The 13,706-nt window shown below is 41.6% G+C and overlaps 1 protein-coding gene across 8 annotated transcripts in view; it reads right to left on the minus strand.

Annotated features, from left to right (window-relative positions):
• Positions 1–1,175: 1,175 nt before the first annotated feature.
• The window catches only part of Golga3 (golgin A3), a 48,183-nt gene continuing 35,652 nt past the window's right edge, over positions 1,176–13,706 (minus strand). For 5 of the 8 annotated variants that reach the window (XM_006249563.5, XM_039089528.2, XM_063271406.1 and 2 more), the window contains 6 exons: positions 10,008–10,147; positions 9,220–9,352; positions 8,943–9,065; positions 6,614–6,775; positions 5,743–5,906; positions 1,176–4,661 (listed from right to left, as the gene is read on the minus strand). In XM_006249563.5, coding sequence (XP_006249625.1) covers positions 4,490–4,661; positions 5,743–5,906; positions 6,614–6,775; positions 8,943–9,065; positions 9,220–9,352; positions 10,008–10,147 — 894 coding nt within the window. In that variant the 3' untranslated portion in view covers positions 1,176–4,489. Of the gene's footprint in view, positions 5,275–5,742; positions 5,907–6,613; positions 6,776–8,942; positions 9,066–9,219; positions 9,353–10,007; positions 10,148–13,706 lie in introns of all 8 variants that reach the window. The other 3 variants (XM_063271404.1, NM_001107847.1, XM_063271405.1) reach the window with 3 other exon arrangements.

Raw genomic sequence — 13,706 nt, forward strand, 5'->3', positions numbered from 1 at the left:
TGAAAATGGCCCTTACAGACTCACAGGGAGTGGCATTATTGGGAGTGTGGCCTTGTCAGAGGAAGCATCACAGGGGTGGGCTTTGAAGTATCAGTGTTATCCTTTCTGCTGCCTGCTGACCCAGCTGCAGAACTCTTAGCTACTTCTCTAGCACCACATCTGCCTTTGTGCTGCCACACTTCCCACCATGACAATAAAGACTAAACCTCTGAACGGTAAGCCAGCTCCAATTAAATGTTTTCCTTTATGAGAGTGGTGGTTGCAAGGCAGTGGGGTGGTGCATGCCTTTAATTCCAGCACATGGGAGGACGAGGCAGGAGGATCTAGAGAGTAAGATCCAGGACAGCCAGATGGAGGCCTAACAGAAAGATCCTGTCTCAAAATACAAAGGAAACAAGAAAAACTGAAAAAGAAAAAAGAATGTTCACAATTTTATCTTGTTTAGAGTTTACTTTTGTGTTTAGTGTTAAGTAGAGAGCAAGCTTATTTTTTTCTAAATAGGCTTTTGCCTAGCTCCCATTTATACATGAGTACGGGTGGGTGACACACACACACATGCACATTGCTGTGGTCATGGTGTCTCATCATAGCAACAGAAACTCAAACTAAGACACCCACCATGGATGGCAGGGGTGTTAAATAACCCACTTTGTAGTTCCCTCATAACTTGCTTCTAATACTGCGTGAGCAATCAGGTTTCTGAGTGCCTCAGGAATTTATATAAACTTCTCCTTTACAGTACTTGATTTAACTCTGTGGCTTATTAATAACTTTTAGCTGAAATAGGCCTGTATAATTCATTGATCAAAAATAAAGGATTAATGAAAAAGAAAAAATTGCTTGAGTATGAAAATTAACCCAGCAGAAACTGGTCAGCTCAAGAGCACTGGGCAGACAGGCTCCCAACATCCTCTGCTCATGCACATGATTTTGCAAGTGTGCTCCTTCTTCATGGTGATGGTGGATGCAGGCCAATGAAGAGACATGGTTACCATGCTACTTCTGCTGGTCTCACACAACAAGGAGTGAATCTTCGTATCCTACCCTCAAACCTTGATAGGACACAATTACCTTTTAAAATAGTGTGAAAACTACATGAGCTACAAAAGCTACTCCCAAATATGACAAAACACTAGCTCTAAGAAGGAAGCCCTCCCCAATGAATTATGAAAACCTTTACCAAAAATAGTTTATTGCATAAAATGTAAGGAGTTCCCAAGCACACTTATATTAAAAAAAGAAGGCAAAACAATAACAGCAACAACATGCCTTTTTAAAGTTACAGTTTGTTACCAGTGATGACAGTTTCCCTGGGAAAGCCCCAACATGAAGACTGACTCCCTTGTAAGATAACTTTTTATAGAAATGAGAAACTCAAAAAGCACTGAAATGTTGGACCCTCCAAACCGTACATGGACCCAAAGATCCTGTCAGAACCTATGACCACTACAGAGTAGACTGGGCTAGATTTCCAAACTACTGAGCATGTTAGATTAAGACTCGAGATATCTCATGCCACAGTATTATTTTTATCACAGGGGTCCTCTGAGGTTCCAGGACTTTTCAAATATGATGGTCCCTTTTAAATCCAGAATCTTCACCTGCCAATTTTTGTTTCAAAATATATGAAAAATATATATCATTGTGACCTATAAGCCTATGGCTTTTACAGTGTCCACATACTGGAAAGTTTATTTTGAAATGGAGAAGAATTTAACCAAGCTTTTTGATATATGCACTAAGTCTACCTTCTGAGCTCCCTGTATCCCACGTCCACGTAAAGTCAGCCTCACATCTCTCAAAATCATTGCCTGCTACCATGGTATAAAAATCTAAAATCACAGCATCAATTGGACGTCTACCATAGAAACAAAGATAGAAATTTCATGGTAATTTTTAAACATAAGAAAACTAATAGTATAAAGCATGCAAGCCAAGGTGTCCAGTATAGGACAAGATTCAGCATATATGATATATGCAGAAATGGTACACAATGGTGTGAGCCCGCCTGAGAAAGCAATTCTCCATACCTGCCTGCACTTTTTCATGAGCAAACTAAAACCCCCAGGTCTGGCTGCAGAGGCAACAGTAGTCAAGCCATATTCACTCAGGAATAAGCTCAAGGAGGCGAAGTACAATAGAAATAAGAGGGAAAAATAGAAGGGAAAAACTCAAAACAAACAAACAAAAAAAGGGAACCTGAAAACTCAACTTCAATGTGACTTAAAGAGCCCTAAGAGAATCCCGGCTCCAATCTAAGAGTCCTCTGAATCACAACTGTGAGAAAAGACACATTGACATGCAAAGAGGGACAGAGAAAGAAGCCAAGACATGTCAGACCTTTCATGGAACCAAAAGGAACCTAGCCAAGGATTCACAAGGCAGACTACAAAGTTTAGAAGAAGTGACATTTCTGAGGGACATATGGGACGTGCATATGGGACAGCAAAGCAACCGAAGAAATGGGTTAAGACATGAAAACAACCTTCATCTGAATGAGTTCAGAATTAGCTTATCCTTCCCCAGACAACACAATCAACAAAACTCACTTGAAGATCTCTTTACATAGGAGAAACTAGCTCTGTTGCAGAGTAAGTCCAAACCAAGAGCTATTTCTTGGTTTTGACATTAAAAATACAAAATAAATAATGTAAATTACCATCTTTTTCTAATTTCTATCTTAGAGAATAAAAGGGTATATTTACAATAACGTTTTAAAGATTTTTTTAAGATTAACCCTGTACAAGTGATATACACACTTTAAAGTCCCAATACTTGCTAAAGAATATTTTTCAAACACCAGACATCACTGCTGATAATTCTACTTTAACCACATCATTTACCGCTCTAATAGGATATTTTAAGAGAACACAGATTAAAAATGCCATACTGATTTTCCATAAAATAGACAAGAAACCCACTCAAAGACACCAACTAGCTGAACACGCTTACAGCTTCCTTCAGGTCTTTCTCCCTTTTCCTTCTAACACTGTTCCAGATCGTTTCTCTTGTTGTTCCAGCTTGTCTGTCTTTCTAAGTCATGGTTCATGTAACCCAGTCTTGCCTCAAACTTGCTGTGTAGCTGAAAACTAGTCTTGAACAGATTCGCCTCCTGATTCTATCTCCCAAGTGCTGGGGTTACAGTCATGGATCAAAAATCTACTTTATTTTAAATTTTCTTCACAAGCATTCACAAAGATTACAGACCTCAAGTCAGGTGTTCTATGTAAATATTATTATGATTTGGGAAGCAGACAGCAATAAATCACACACTTGGTGCTGACTTTAAACAAGGCTTTTGTCTTTTAACCCTGTCTCAGAAAACCAAAGTTGCCTACCTTCTTCCAGGTATTACTCTGGCTTGTTGTGCCACAAGTATTCAATAGAGGTCCATGGTGGTTCCTGATGCCCACAGACAGACATTCACTGTTTCATAAACACCATCTTTGGGACACAGTGTTTGCAGCCTATAACCCACAGCCCAAGGCTGCCTCCACCAGTGTTCTCCAAATATCAGGTCAGTATGAGGAGACCTTGGAGGTCCTTTTGTCCCCTGCTAACTGACCTCAAGGCCTGACTGGCCCTGCCTGTTGGTAAGCCAAAGTGAGTAAAACCACGTAAGGCCACAGACCTAAAAGGTCAGTGTTATTAATTCATGGACATGTTGGTAGAAAAGACCCTCAGAAATGAAAAGACTAAAACTAACACAATTCTTTCTGTGCCAAGAGTATTTGGTTTTAGGATGCATAGAAAATAAGTTATACTTCTTAAAATACATTTTTAAACTGACACCCCTAAAGCTACATGTATACTGTTTCCCAGTAGCAAATTTTCAAAGGGAAATCAGTAGTAAAACAATTAGATCCTTAAATAACATAGGTGTATGTTTTCAAAAGACTTTTGGTATTTATATATATACATCCTATTTAGGTAGAATAGTTTGAAAGGCAAATGAAATAAAAAGCAAAAGGTGTAAATAAAAACTCATTTATGTAGGAAAGTAAAGGTCTTATGTGTGTCTGTAGCCACACATGAAGTTCTCTCCTTCTGCAAGTGACTGTTCAGATATACACACTCAGATTTCACCAGCAGTCCAAACTCTGATGTTTTTAAGAATTGGTCATTTCATGGGAAAAGCTATGACTATGTTTTTAATTCTTGCCTCATCCCTTTATTTATTTATTTTGAGACAAGAGTCTCTCTTTGTAGCCCTGGCTGTTCTGGAACTATTGATCTGTAGACCAGGCTGGCCTCAAACTCATAGAGATCATGCCTACATCTGCCTCCTGGGTGCTGGGATTAAAAGTGTGTGCCACCACCTCCCAGATGTTTGTTATTTTAATCCTTGATAAAAAGTGAAGGGAAATTTAAGTAATTTCTTAAAAAACGAAAAAAAAAGAAAGCCACCAGAGCATTCAATCAAATAAATAATATTGACAAGAGTATTCCTTCAACAGCCACAAATACTTGGTGATAAGGACAACAGTGGTCATTGGCCCAGCCCTTCTCCAGGAACACTGTTTTGATTGTGTACTTTTGTGTCTCCCCGGGCATGGGCATGCTCTGCTGGGGCAGCTTCCACCTGAGCCCACGAGGACAGGGACTCATGCACAGTGATGGTATGCTCCTCCATCTGGCGCTGTAGACTGTCCATTTCCTGCCTGGGGAGACAGAAGGCAGAAGAAATCCTAAATCATACAAGGATCAGATAGAACCCCAGCCACGGCTCTAACAAACTACAGTGGATACAATGGGCTCACCACCGGTCATATGTGTTTCTCTACCAATAAGTGTATCACAGACCAGCAAAATCAGCTGGAATCTGTTTTCTGTTATTAACAAAATCTCCATCTATCAATTTTACTAATGAAGACTCAGGAGCCAGATGCTGGGGTGAAAGCCTGCTAACGCAGAAAGGCAGAGAAAACTTCCAGCTGACTTCCCTCCTCAGCCACAACCCAAAGGAAAAGGAAACTCTCCTTCTTCACCCAGTCTCAAAACCCCCTCAAACTTAATGTTCCACTCTTCCACATCCTTTGATCTATCTATCCTCCTGACTTCCTCTTATTCTCTGTTTTTTTCCCCTATGTTCACTCCCTGCCAACTGGTTGATTGCTTCTCCTCTAGACTTATGGTTGACTTTATTTAATCCTGTTTACGATAAACAGAAAGCTGTTGGATTAAAGTGTGTGCTGGGCTGAGATACATCACAACTAGAAACAGGTTTTTCCAGTAGATAATACAACCATGGGGTTCCCAGTGTCATCAAATATCCTGCAAAGAAAGCAAAAACTCTTGACACTTTTTTTCCACTCTGGGCAGAAACCAGCAAACAATCAGACACAGGCTTCTGTTTTCTGAGCGGTGCTTCTGTTGGGACACTGACCTGAAGGCCTGATGCCAATGTTTAGAAGCTGTACCTGGGGCTACTGTAACCCATGATTTCCCCCAGCAAGGTCTCCTGCCTATCAAGGTCCCATGTGCTAGGTTGCCCCTGGTGCTAGTCTCCTCTGTCCTCAGCTAAGAGGCTCAGTAACACCTGACCTTTCAAGGGACCACCAAGATTTACCTAGCTGTTTTCACCTTACAACATGGACCCCTGAAGCTCTGCCAGTAAAAATCCTTTATTTCACAAGGGCTTCAAAGACATAGGCACTCTACAAACAACGTAAGATATGCCCCCAGGAAAAACATATCATGTCTAAATACTGAGCAAAATGGGCCATAGAAAACAAATCATACTTGAGCTGCTGCAAACAGCTGTTGAGATTCTTCAGGGGCTCCTTGCTCACAGCGGGTGGGGGCCTCAGCAGCTCCTCCAGCAGTGAGGCTGGGACAGGGCAGTCTGGTATCTTGATGGGTGTTGCTGGACTGGATGAGCTGGACTCACCTTTTGGCTCTTTCTTCTGTTTGTAAAAGTACACCATTAGCTTTCTTCATTCTCTACTGTGACAACTGAACCTCCCTGCATCCCCACTCTGAGAAGAGGGCTGAATTGCTAGGTCTGTGAAGATGGTCGGAGAGTTAGTAGTTAAGATTTACTAGCCAGTCCAGTAGTCCTAATGCACTTAGTTAAGCACAAACCACTTGTGCACTGTCCCTCAGGAGAAATAACTGAACATGGCATCAGAGCTCTCTTACAGGAGTTTCCTAAGATATAAGCCTACACTTGAGGTTCACTAAGAAATTAGGCAATATTTACTTCGATTGTGCAAAAATTATCTGCCAGCGATCTCAAACCCTCCATCAGGGCTGATACTACATGAAGCTCCCACCTGAGCCAAGCTGATGGCACCATGACTCACAATGGCGGCACATCCTGGCTGGGTTCATTAGTTGGAAATAGTATCACAGCAAGACGATATGTGTTCAAGAAGAGAACAAATATGCTCTTGAACAAGGTAACAAAATAAAGTTATTTGGCCACTATCCAAGCAGAATTCTTTATGATCTTTGTGCACAAGATAGTTCAATGTTGGTTAAGTGTTTTAATCTGTGAATGACTAGAAAACCAATCTAGACCTGCCAATCTCTTGCCTGCCCACCCCCATCCCCAGCCAAAATCTAAGTGAGGTAGACCATTAACTTGTGAGGGACGCCGCCTAAATCCAACCTTGGCTGCACCGCGGCGGAGATCCAGCTTGAGCTGTTGGTTCTGCTGCAGCAGAGTCTTCATGTTGTTCTTCAGTTCAGACACTTTGGCTTGAAGCATAAACTTATCCTTCTGGGTCTCAGACAGATCTTCCTGAACCGTTTCCAACTCAGACTTGATAGTCTAAGGAAAATGATCAGACACTTTTGTAAAGCTAAAAGATCATAGTGAGTCGCTCATGCCTACAATCCCAGCACTGGTGAGGCTCAGGAGGCAGGATTCAGAGGTCAAGGCCAGTACTAATACTGACTGGCACAACTTGAGATTCGTCCCTTGGACAAGAACCAATTCCCGACACTATTAATGATACTCTCTTACACTAACAGCAAGGAGCCTAGCATAACGGTCCTCTCAGAGGCTCCACCCAGCAGCTGACTGAAAAAGATGCAGAGACCCACAGCCAAACATTAATCGGAGCTTGGGGAGTCTCATGAAAGAGACATGGGGAAGATTGAGGGCCCCAGAGGGATAGAACACCACAGGAAGACCAACAGAGTCAACTAACATGGACCCTTGGGGGCTCCCAAAGACTGAACCACCAACCAAAAAGCAGATAGGGACTGGACCCAGGCCCCTCACATATATATGTAGCAGATGTGCAGCTTGGCCTTCACACCCGTCCCCCAACAACTGGAGTGGGGGATGTCCCTGAATCTGTTGCCTGCCTATGGATCCTATTCCCCTAACTGGGCTGCCTTGTCTGGCCTCAGTGGGAGAGGACATGCTTAGTCCTGCAATGACTTGATGTGCCAGGTGGATTGGTATGCAGAGGGGCTCCCCCCACCCCCCAGTCTTAGAGAAGAGGAAGGAGGATGGGAGGAGGGACTGTGTGAGAGAACTGGGAGGAGGGGAGGGCTTTGATCAGGATGTTAATTAATGGGAAAAAAAAAGAGTTCAAGGCCAGTTTTAGCTACATATCAAACTGAGGTCATAAGAGCTGGGCTACATAAGAGGCTGTCTCAAAAAGTAAACATCTTAAAACACACTTTAAGATGTTAACTTGTAGGGATTGGGGATTTAGCTCAGTGGTAGAGCGCTTGCCTAGGAAGCGCAAGGCCCTGGGTTCGGTCCCCAGCTCCGGAAAAAAAGAACCAAAAAAAAAAAAAAAAAAAAAAAAAAAGTGACTCCTAGGTGGAGCACATACCTTAAAAAAAAAAAAGATGTTACTTGTATGTCAGTTTGGGCAACATATTTTTCCCTAGGATAAGTTTTCTTTTCATCTAAGCAGTTTCCTAGGCACTGACAAGTTCACTGATATCAAACCATTGACTTTAAAAAAAATCTTTATCGTGTTTTTTTGTTTTTTTGTTTTTTCCTATTCTTTTATTCGGAGCTGGGGACCGAACCCAGGGCCTTGCGCTTGCTAGGCAAGCGCTCTACCACTGAGCTAAATCCCCAACCCTTTTATCGTGTTTTTAATTATATGTATCTGTGTCTGTGCATGGGTATGTGCACATGAGCACAGGTGCCTGTAGAGGCCAGAAGAGAGAACTGGAATTTCTAGAGCTGGAGTTGCTTATGTGTGTTTATGGGTAGCACAAACACACAAGAGCCTTCAGAAGCCAAAAGTGGTTGCTGAATTTCCTGGAGCTGCAATTACAGGGAGCTGTGAGCTACTGAGTGAGTGCTGGGAACCAAGCCCAGGTCCTTTGCAAGAGCAGGAAGTGCTCGTAATTGTTGAGCATCACTTCAGCACCCCTGACAGTCAACATCGAGCCCTTTGCAAACAGCAAATCTGCATCGCCAGCTAGCCCCAAAGAATCTTTAAATTCCAAAGTCAGTTATTAGAATAAGATAAATCATTCTTAAAAACACAGTATAAAGCAATCTAATAAATTCTGCCCCCCCCCTTTTTTTTTAAACAAGTGAGGAATATTAACAAGTTATGTTTCTGGTCCTTTCCCTGAGTAGTAAAGACTACTCATTTGAGCCTTCATGGAGAAGTTGATCATAATAAGCACAAATTGCATATTGATACTACTCACTGGACTACTCGCTGGAGCTAAAGAAAAACCATGTTCCAGGTACATACACTTCATATAGCTTAACAAAGGGTAGTACTTGAATTTCCCTCAGTTTCTCCTCCATCCAGTGTGTGACCTGAACCAGATAACCATGCTGCGCCTCATTCTAAAACGGAAACAATGTCTTCAGATTACTGGGGTGGGGTCAGGGAGCCTACACGTGATCTACTTCAGTGAGAACTCCTGGTACATGTGTAACACTCAGCCTGGCTGGAACTGCACCATTTCAACACAGATACAGGACCCTGGACAGGGACAGGACCGACCTGCAGTGTCTGTTGTGTACCCTCGAGTTCTTTCTTGCCCTGGTGCTCTGTCAAGTCAAGCTGCTGCTTCAGGGACTGAATCTCTCGTTCTTTCTGATCCAATTCCCATTTGAGATCTTCCATCTAAAGAATAAAATCACATGACTAAGATAATTTTAAAATGCTGTATTATTCTGTAAAGCAGTTCTAAGGAATGTCTATTCATCTTTTAGTATTATATTTAAAAAAGCATACACTTTCTGTCTGAGCAGTAGGAAAACAGGGACCTGGCTGTTACCTCTTGGCTCCCTGTTGGTTGCTGGCTCCTCTGTTCTTCGAGCTTCTTCTGCAGGAGCTGGAGCTGGGTCCTAGCTTCTGCCAGCTCAGTCTGGAATTGAGCGATTTCTTGAGAATGCTTTCCCTCCTGAATCCTGGCATTTAAACGAACAAACAAATAAACAAACAAACAAACAAACAAACAGGTTAAAAATGACAGAATTCTCTCAATTTGTCCTCCAAGGATGTCATGATGAGACCTTTACCCTTGGCCATAGACAGTATAAAGTCCTTCCAGTGCTCTACCCCTCCCTAACCCTGCAAAGTCTTCTGCACTCTGGACACTTCGCAAAGCTCAGATTACGGTGCTGTCAGGCACTTTCATAACAAAATAAACAAATGCCTCTGAGGCTTCTGTAGAGGTGTGTGTGCAGCCTAGGTCTATCCTGCCCCTTTCCTCACGTCGGAGTTGATACTCTGTTAGTGTGATGCTACAATGGATCTCAAAACATCCAGGATATCCCTTGACTAAGGGTTCAAGTGGGGGTTCTTTCTATTCCAGGAAGAAGTCAAGGAAGAGCTGGGTTATGGTTAAACTCAGACTTCCTAAGAAAGGAGTCAGATAATTCTGTTCTTTTGACTTGCCCTGATTGGTATCTTAGGAAAAGACAGATGATTCTTGCTGTGAGATCCAAAATGAAATAAAAATGACAGAAAACCCTAATTGCTCTGATGCAGTCAGTATATGGAATTGACTGCGATCGCCATGGCCAGCCCTGGAGTATACTTGTGCAAGCATCAGGCACTCACTGGAGCTCATCCACCTCGGCCTGCAGTGTCTGTACCAGGTGTTCTTTGGCCTGCAATTCTTTCTTCACCTCACTCAGCTCCAAAGTCGCTGCCTTAAAGTGGCGGCGGTTGTGCCCAGCTTCTACCCTGGCAGCAGCCATCTAGAAGAAAGTGAAGAAGTTGACATTCCTCACACACAAGTTGTACCATGATGACTGCAACAAGTTTGATGGAATTTCCAGTGGCAGGACTGAAGCCCCCTCAAACCCATGTAGGACCAATCACTTCTTTTTTCCTCTCAAGACTAACTTACTGATAAAGATGAAGGTAACTGGCTGTACGTTTAGCATGCAGTGGACCAGTAACATGTAGCTGACAGACTGCTGAATGAATAAAACTCAATCACAGTTTCTTAGTTTAAATAGGTTTTATATTCCTCAACTATATTTGTTTATTCGTAATTAAGAGTATTCCTAGTTCTTTTCTTGTCTGCTTTTGAGACAGGGTTTTTCTGTGTAACAGCCTGGCTGTCCTGGAACTCTCTCTGTAGACCAGGCTGGCCTCAAATTCACAGAGATCCGCCTGCTTCTGCCTCCTGAGTAAAGGCAAGTACCACCATTTCCAGCCACCCCTAATTCTTATATTTCCATCTAGTTGTAATAAAAAGTTAATCCTATTCTTAATGTAACTGGCATTCTCTGAATATTTGGTGATTTTCAAAGTCAACAATAGATTCTCACAAGATTTCCAAGCAAATTCTTGAATGCATAAAAAAATTACATTTTCTTTTCTAATAGTTTAGAAATATTAGAGAAACAATTACAGCTGTCTGTGCAGCAACATTGTGCTTAGCACTTTAGAGGATTAGGGTTCACTACAAAGAAGAAAAAAGAAGGCACGATCAGTATCATCACTACTTCTGCAATGTGCTCTATACTTTCACTTTAATGGTCCTTCAAATTGTGTCACAGATTGTTTTGGTCAGGTTGTTTCCTTTCAAAATGTCTGCTTTTAAAATGAGAACCAAAGAGATTTACAAATGGACAGTGTGCAGAGAATGAGAAATTTCAGAGTGCTCAATCCTTCATCAAATCCTTCCCTTCAGGGCTCAGGAAGATACATATTCAAAAAAGGGGTGGAGAACCAGAGGGGATGGATGTTGTCTTCCAAACACAGCAGGATTGAAACACGTAAGAACTGACAGAAACTGTGACAGCACACACAGGGTCCAAACAATGAGAAGGGTAAGTGCACAGGGACTCCCAACTCAAGCAAGAAACTATCTGCCAGTGATACCCACTTACAAAGAGAAAAAGTTTTATTCAGTGGAATCTCACTGGGTATTAACCACACCTCAGGCCAGAACCCATGCTCAGGAGTAGTTGGCCAACACAAAATGAACTCAATGGCCTTTTTTTTTTTTTTTTTTTTTAAAGTTTCTCTTATTTGCCTATTTTTAGAGAAGGAAAGGGTATATATAGAGTTGGGTAGAGGGGTAGGAAGATCTGGGAAAAGTTGGGGAAGGGAAAAGCATGATCAGAATAGATTGTATAAAAATGTTTTGTTTTGTTTTGTTTTGTTTTCTTTTTTTTCGGGGCTGGGGACCGAACCCAGGACCTTGCGCTTCCTAGGCAAGCGCTCTACCACTGAGCCAAATCCCCAACCCCATAAAAATGTTTTAATATGAGAAAAAAAGACTACTTTTAAAACAAGTAAAACACAAACACACACACACACACACACACACACACACACACACACACACACTTCTTAAAACGTTCTCCAGATGGGCATTGACATATACACTCTTAATCCTAACACTTGGGGGGCAGATCTCTGTGTGCTTGAAGCAAGCCTGGTCTACACTATAAGTTCAGCCAGCCTAGGCTACTACATAGGAAGACCCTGTCTAAGAAAAAACAAACCCCAAAACAAACATCTCCCACAAATTTTCTTTTCCTTCTGAAGGTTCCAAAGTTCATTATCAATGTCTTATAGGCTAGAGAGATGTATCAGTGATTAAAGTACTTGCCATGATAGCAAGAGGACCAGAATTCATTATCACTAGTGTCTACATAAAAACAAAGTGTGCATGGTAGGCCATCTGAAATGGACAGCATTAAAAGGCAAAGATAGGATCCCCAAGGAGACTAGCCATCAGCAGACTTTAGATTTAATTAAGAGATCCTGCCTCAAAGGATAAGGTGAAAAATCAATCAAGGACGATTCCAAACACTAGCCTTAGGTCTCCATGTGCAAGCACACAGTCATGAACTAACATCTGCATATACAGATGTGCCCAACAAATGCAAACATGCATATACATACCACACATGCAAACAACCATAAAAATATCAAAAATATATTATCATCATGACTATTGTTAAAATTATGACTAGATGCACAAGAACCAAAACAAAGAAAAGTGATATCTTAACACAGAAGGAATGACGATGTGGGGTGCAATAGACCATGAGTCAAAGTCCCAAGCACAGCCCAGGTAGCTAATCAGATAAGCAAATGGGAGCCATGGATATACCATTATGTTCATATTAAAACTGTGTTTACCACGCCTTGAAATTGTCTCACTTTTAAAACTTTTTCTGGGCCAATGAGGTGGCTCATCAAGTAAAGGTGCTTGCCACACAAGTCTGACCATTTTAGTTCAATCCCTGGAACCCTGTGAAGGAGAAAAGTGAACTGACACCACTGAGGCCCACCCCCACAGCATAGTTGTAGCCATTTTGTTCCATGCCTGCCAACTACTTCATATTATTGCTATGCTTACTAATCATTGACGCAGAAAAAAAAAAAACTTGACTCAGAGCAGGTTCATGCTGACCACATACCCTGTTATGTTCTATATGTTATGAGGTTTGTTACTCTTAAGAAATTGTCCTTGGGACTGAAGAGATGGCTCAATGGTTAAGAGCAAATTACGAAGGAAATTTACCATAATTACTAAGGAAACATGGAAGACTGACCACTCTACTTCCCCTTGTATCTCCTATGAGCTCATTGTGGTTTTTGTTGTTTTAGCCTTTAAGAGCTAACATTGAGAAATGTTCAGTGCACAGCTTTTTGCTCCTGAGTCTGATATGTCTGTTGCCCTCATGGATCAGTCTTTAGTTATGTGTTCAATAAATCATCCCTGTCTGACTGAGATTGGTGTTCGTGTGGTCTATGGGACAAAGTTGTCCCTAAATTTTCATATATATATATATATATATATACATGTGTGTGTGTGTGTGTGTGTGATGACTCACACACATCATGTACATGTATATATGCATGTATACATACATGTACATGATAAATTAAAAAAATTTTTAAGTTATAATTATATTTCACAATCTCAGGTAGCCACTGAGGTATACACCTATAATCCCCAGTACTTGGGAGGTAGAAGAGGATCATGAATTCAAGGTTTTCAGGAACAATGGTATACATCTTTAATCCTAGCATTTGGGAGCCAGAGGCATGTAGAGCTCCATGAGAGGCCAGCCTGGTCTATGTAGCCAGTATCAGGCCAGTCAGGGCTACGTCATGAGACCCTATCTAAAAAATACAAAAGGAAAAATAAGAGTCCAAGGTTATCCTCAGCCACACAGCAAGTTCAAGGACATTCTGTGCTTCAAGAGACACTGTCTCAGAAAAATAAAAAGAAAACTCTATGTGTATATAAGTAACAATGTTACACACACACACACACACACACAC

The sequence above is a fragment of the Rattus norvegicus genome, chromosome 12, assembly GCF_036323735.1.
Source record: "Rattus norvegicus strain BN/NHsdMcwi chromosome 12, GRCr8, whole genome shotgun sequence".
Taxonomy (NCBI): Eukaryota; Metazoa; Chordata; class Mammalia; order Rodentia; family Muridae; genus Rattus; species Rattus norvegicus.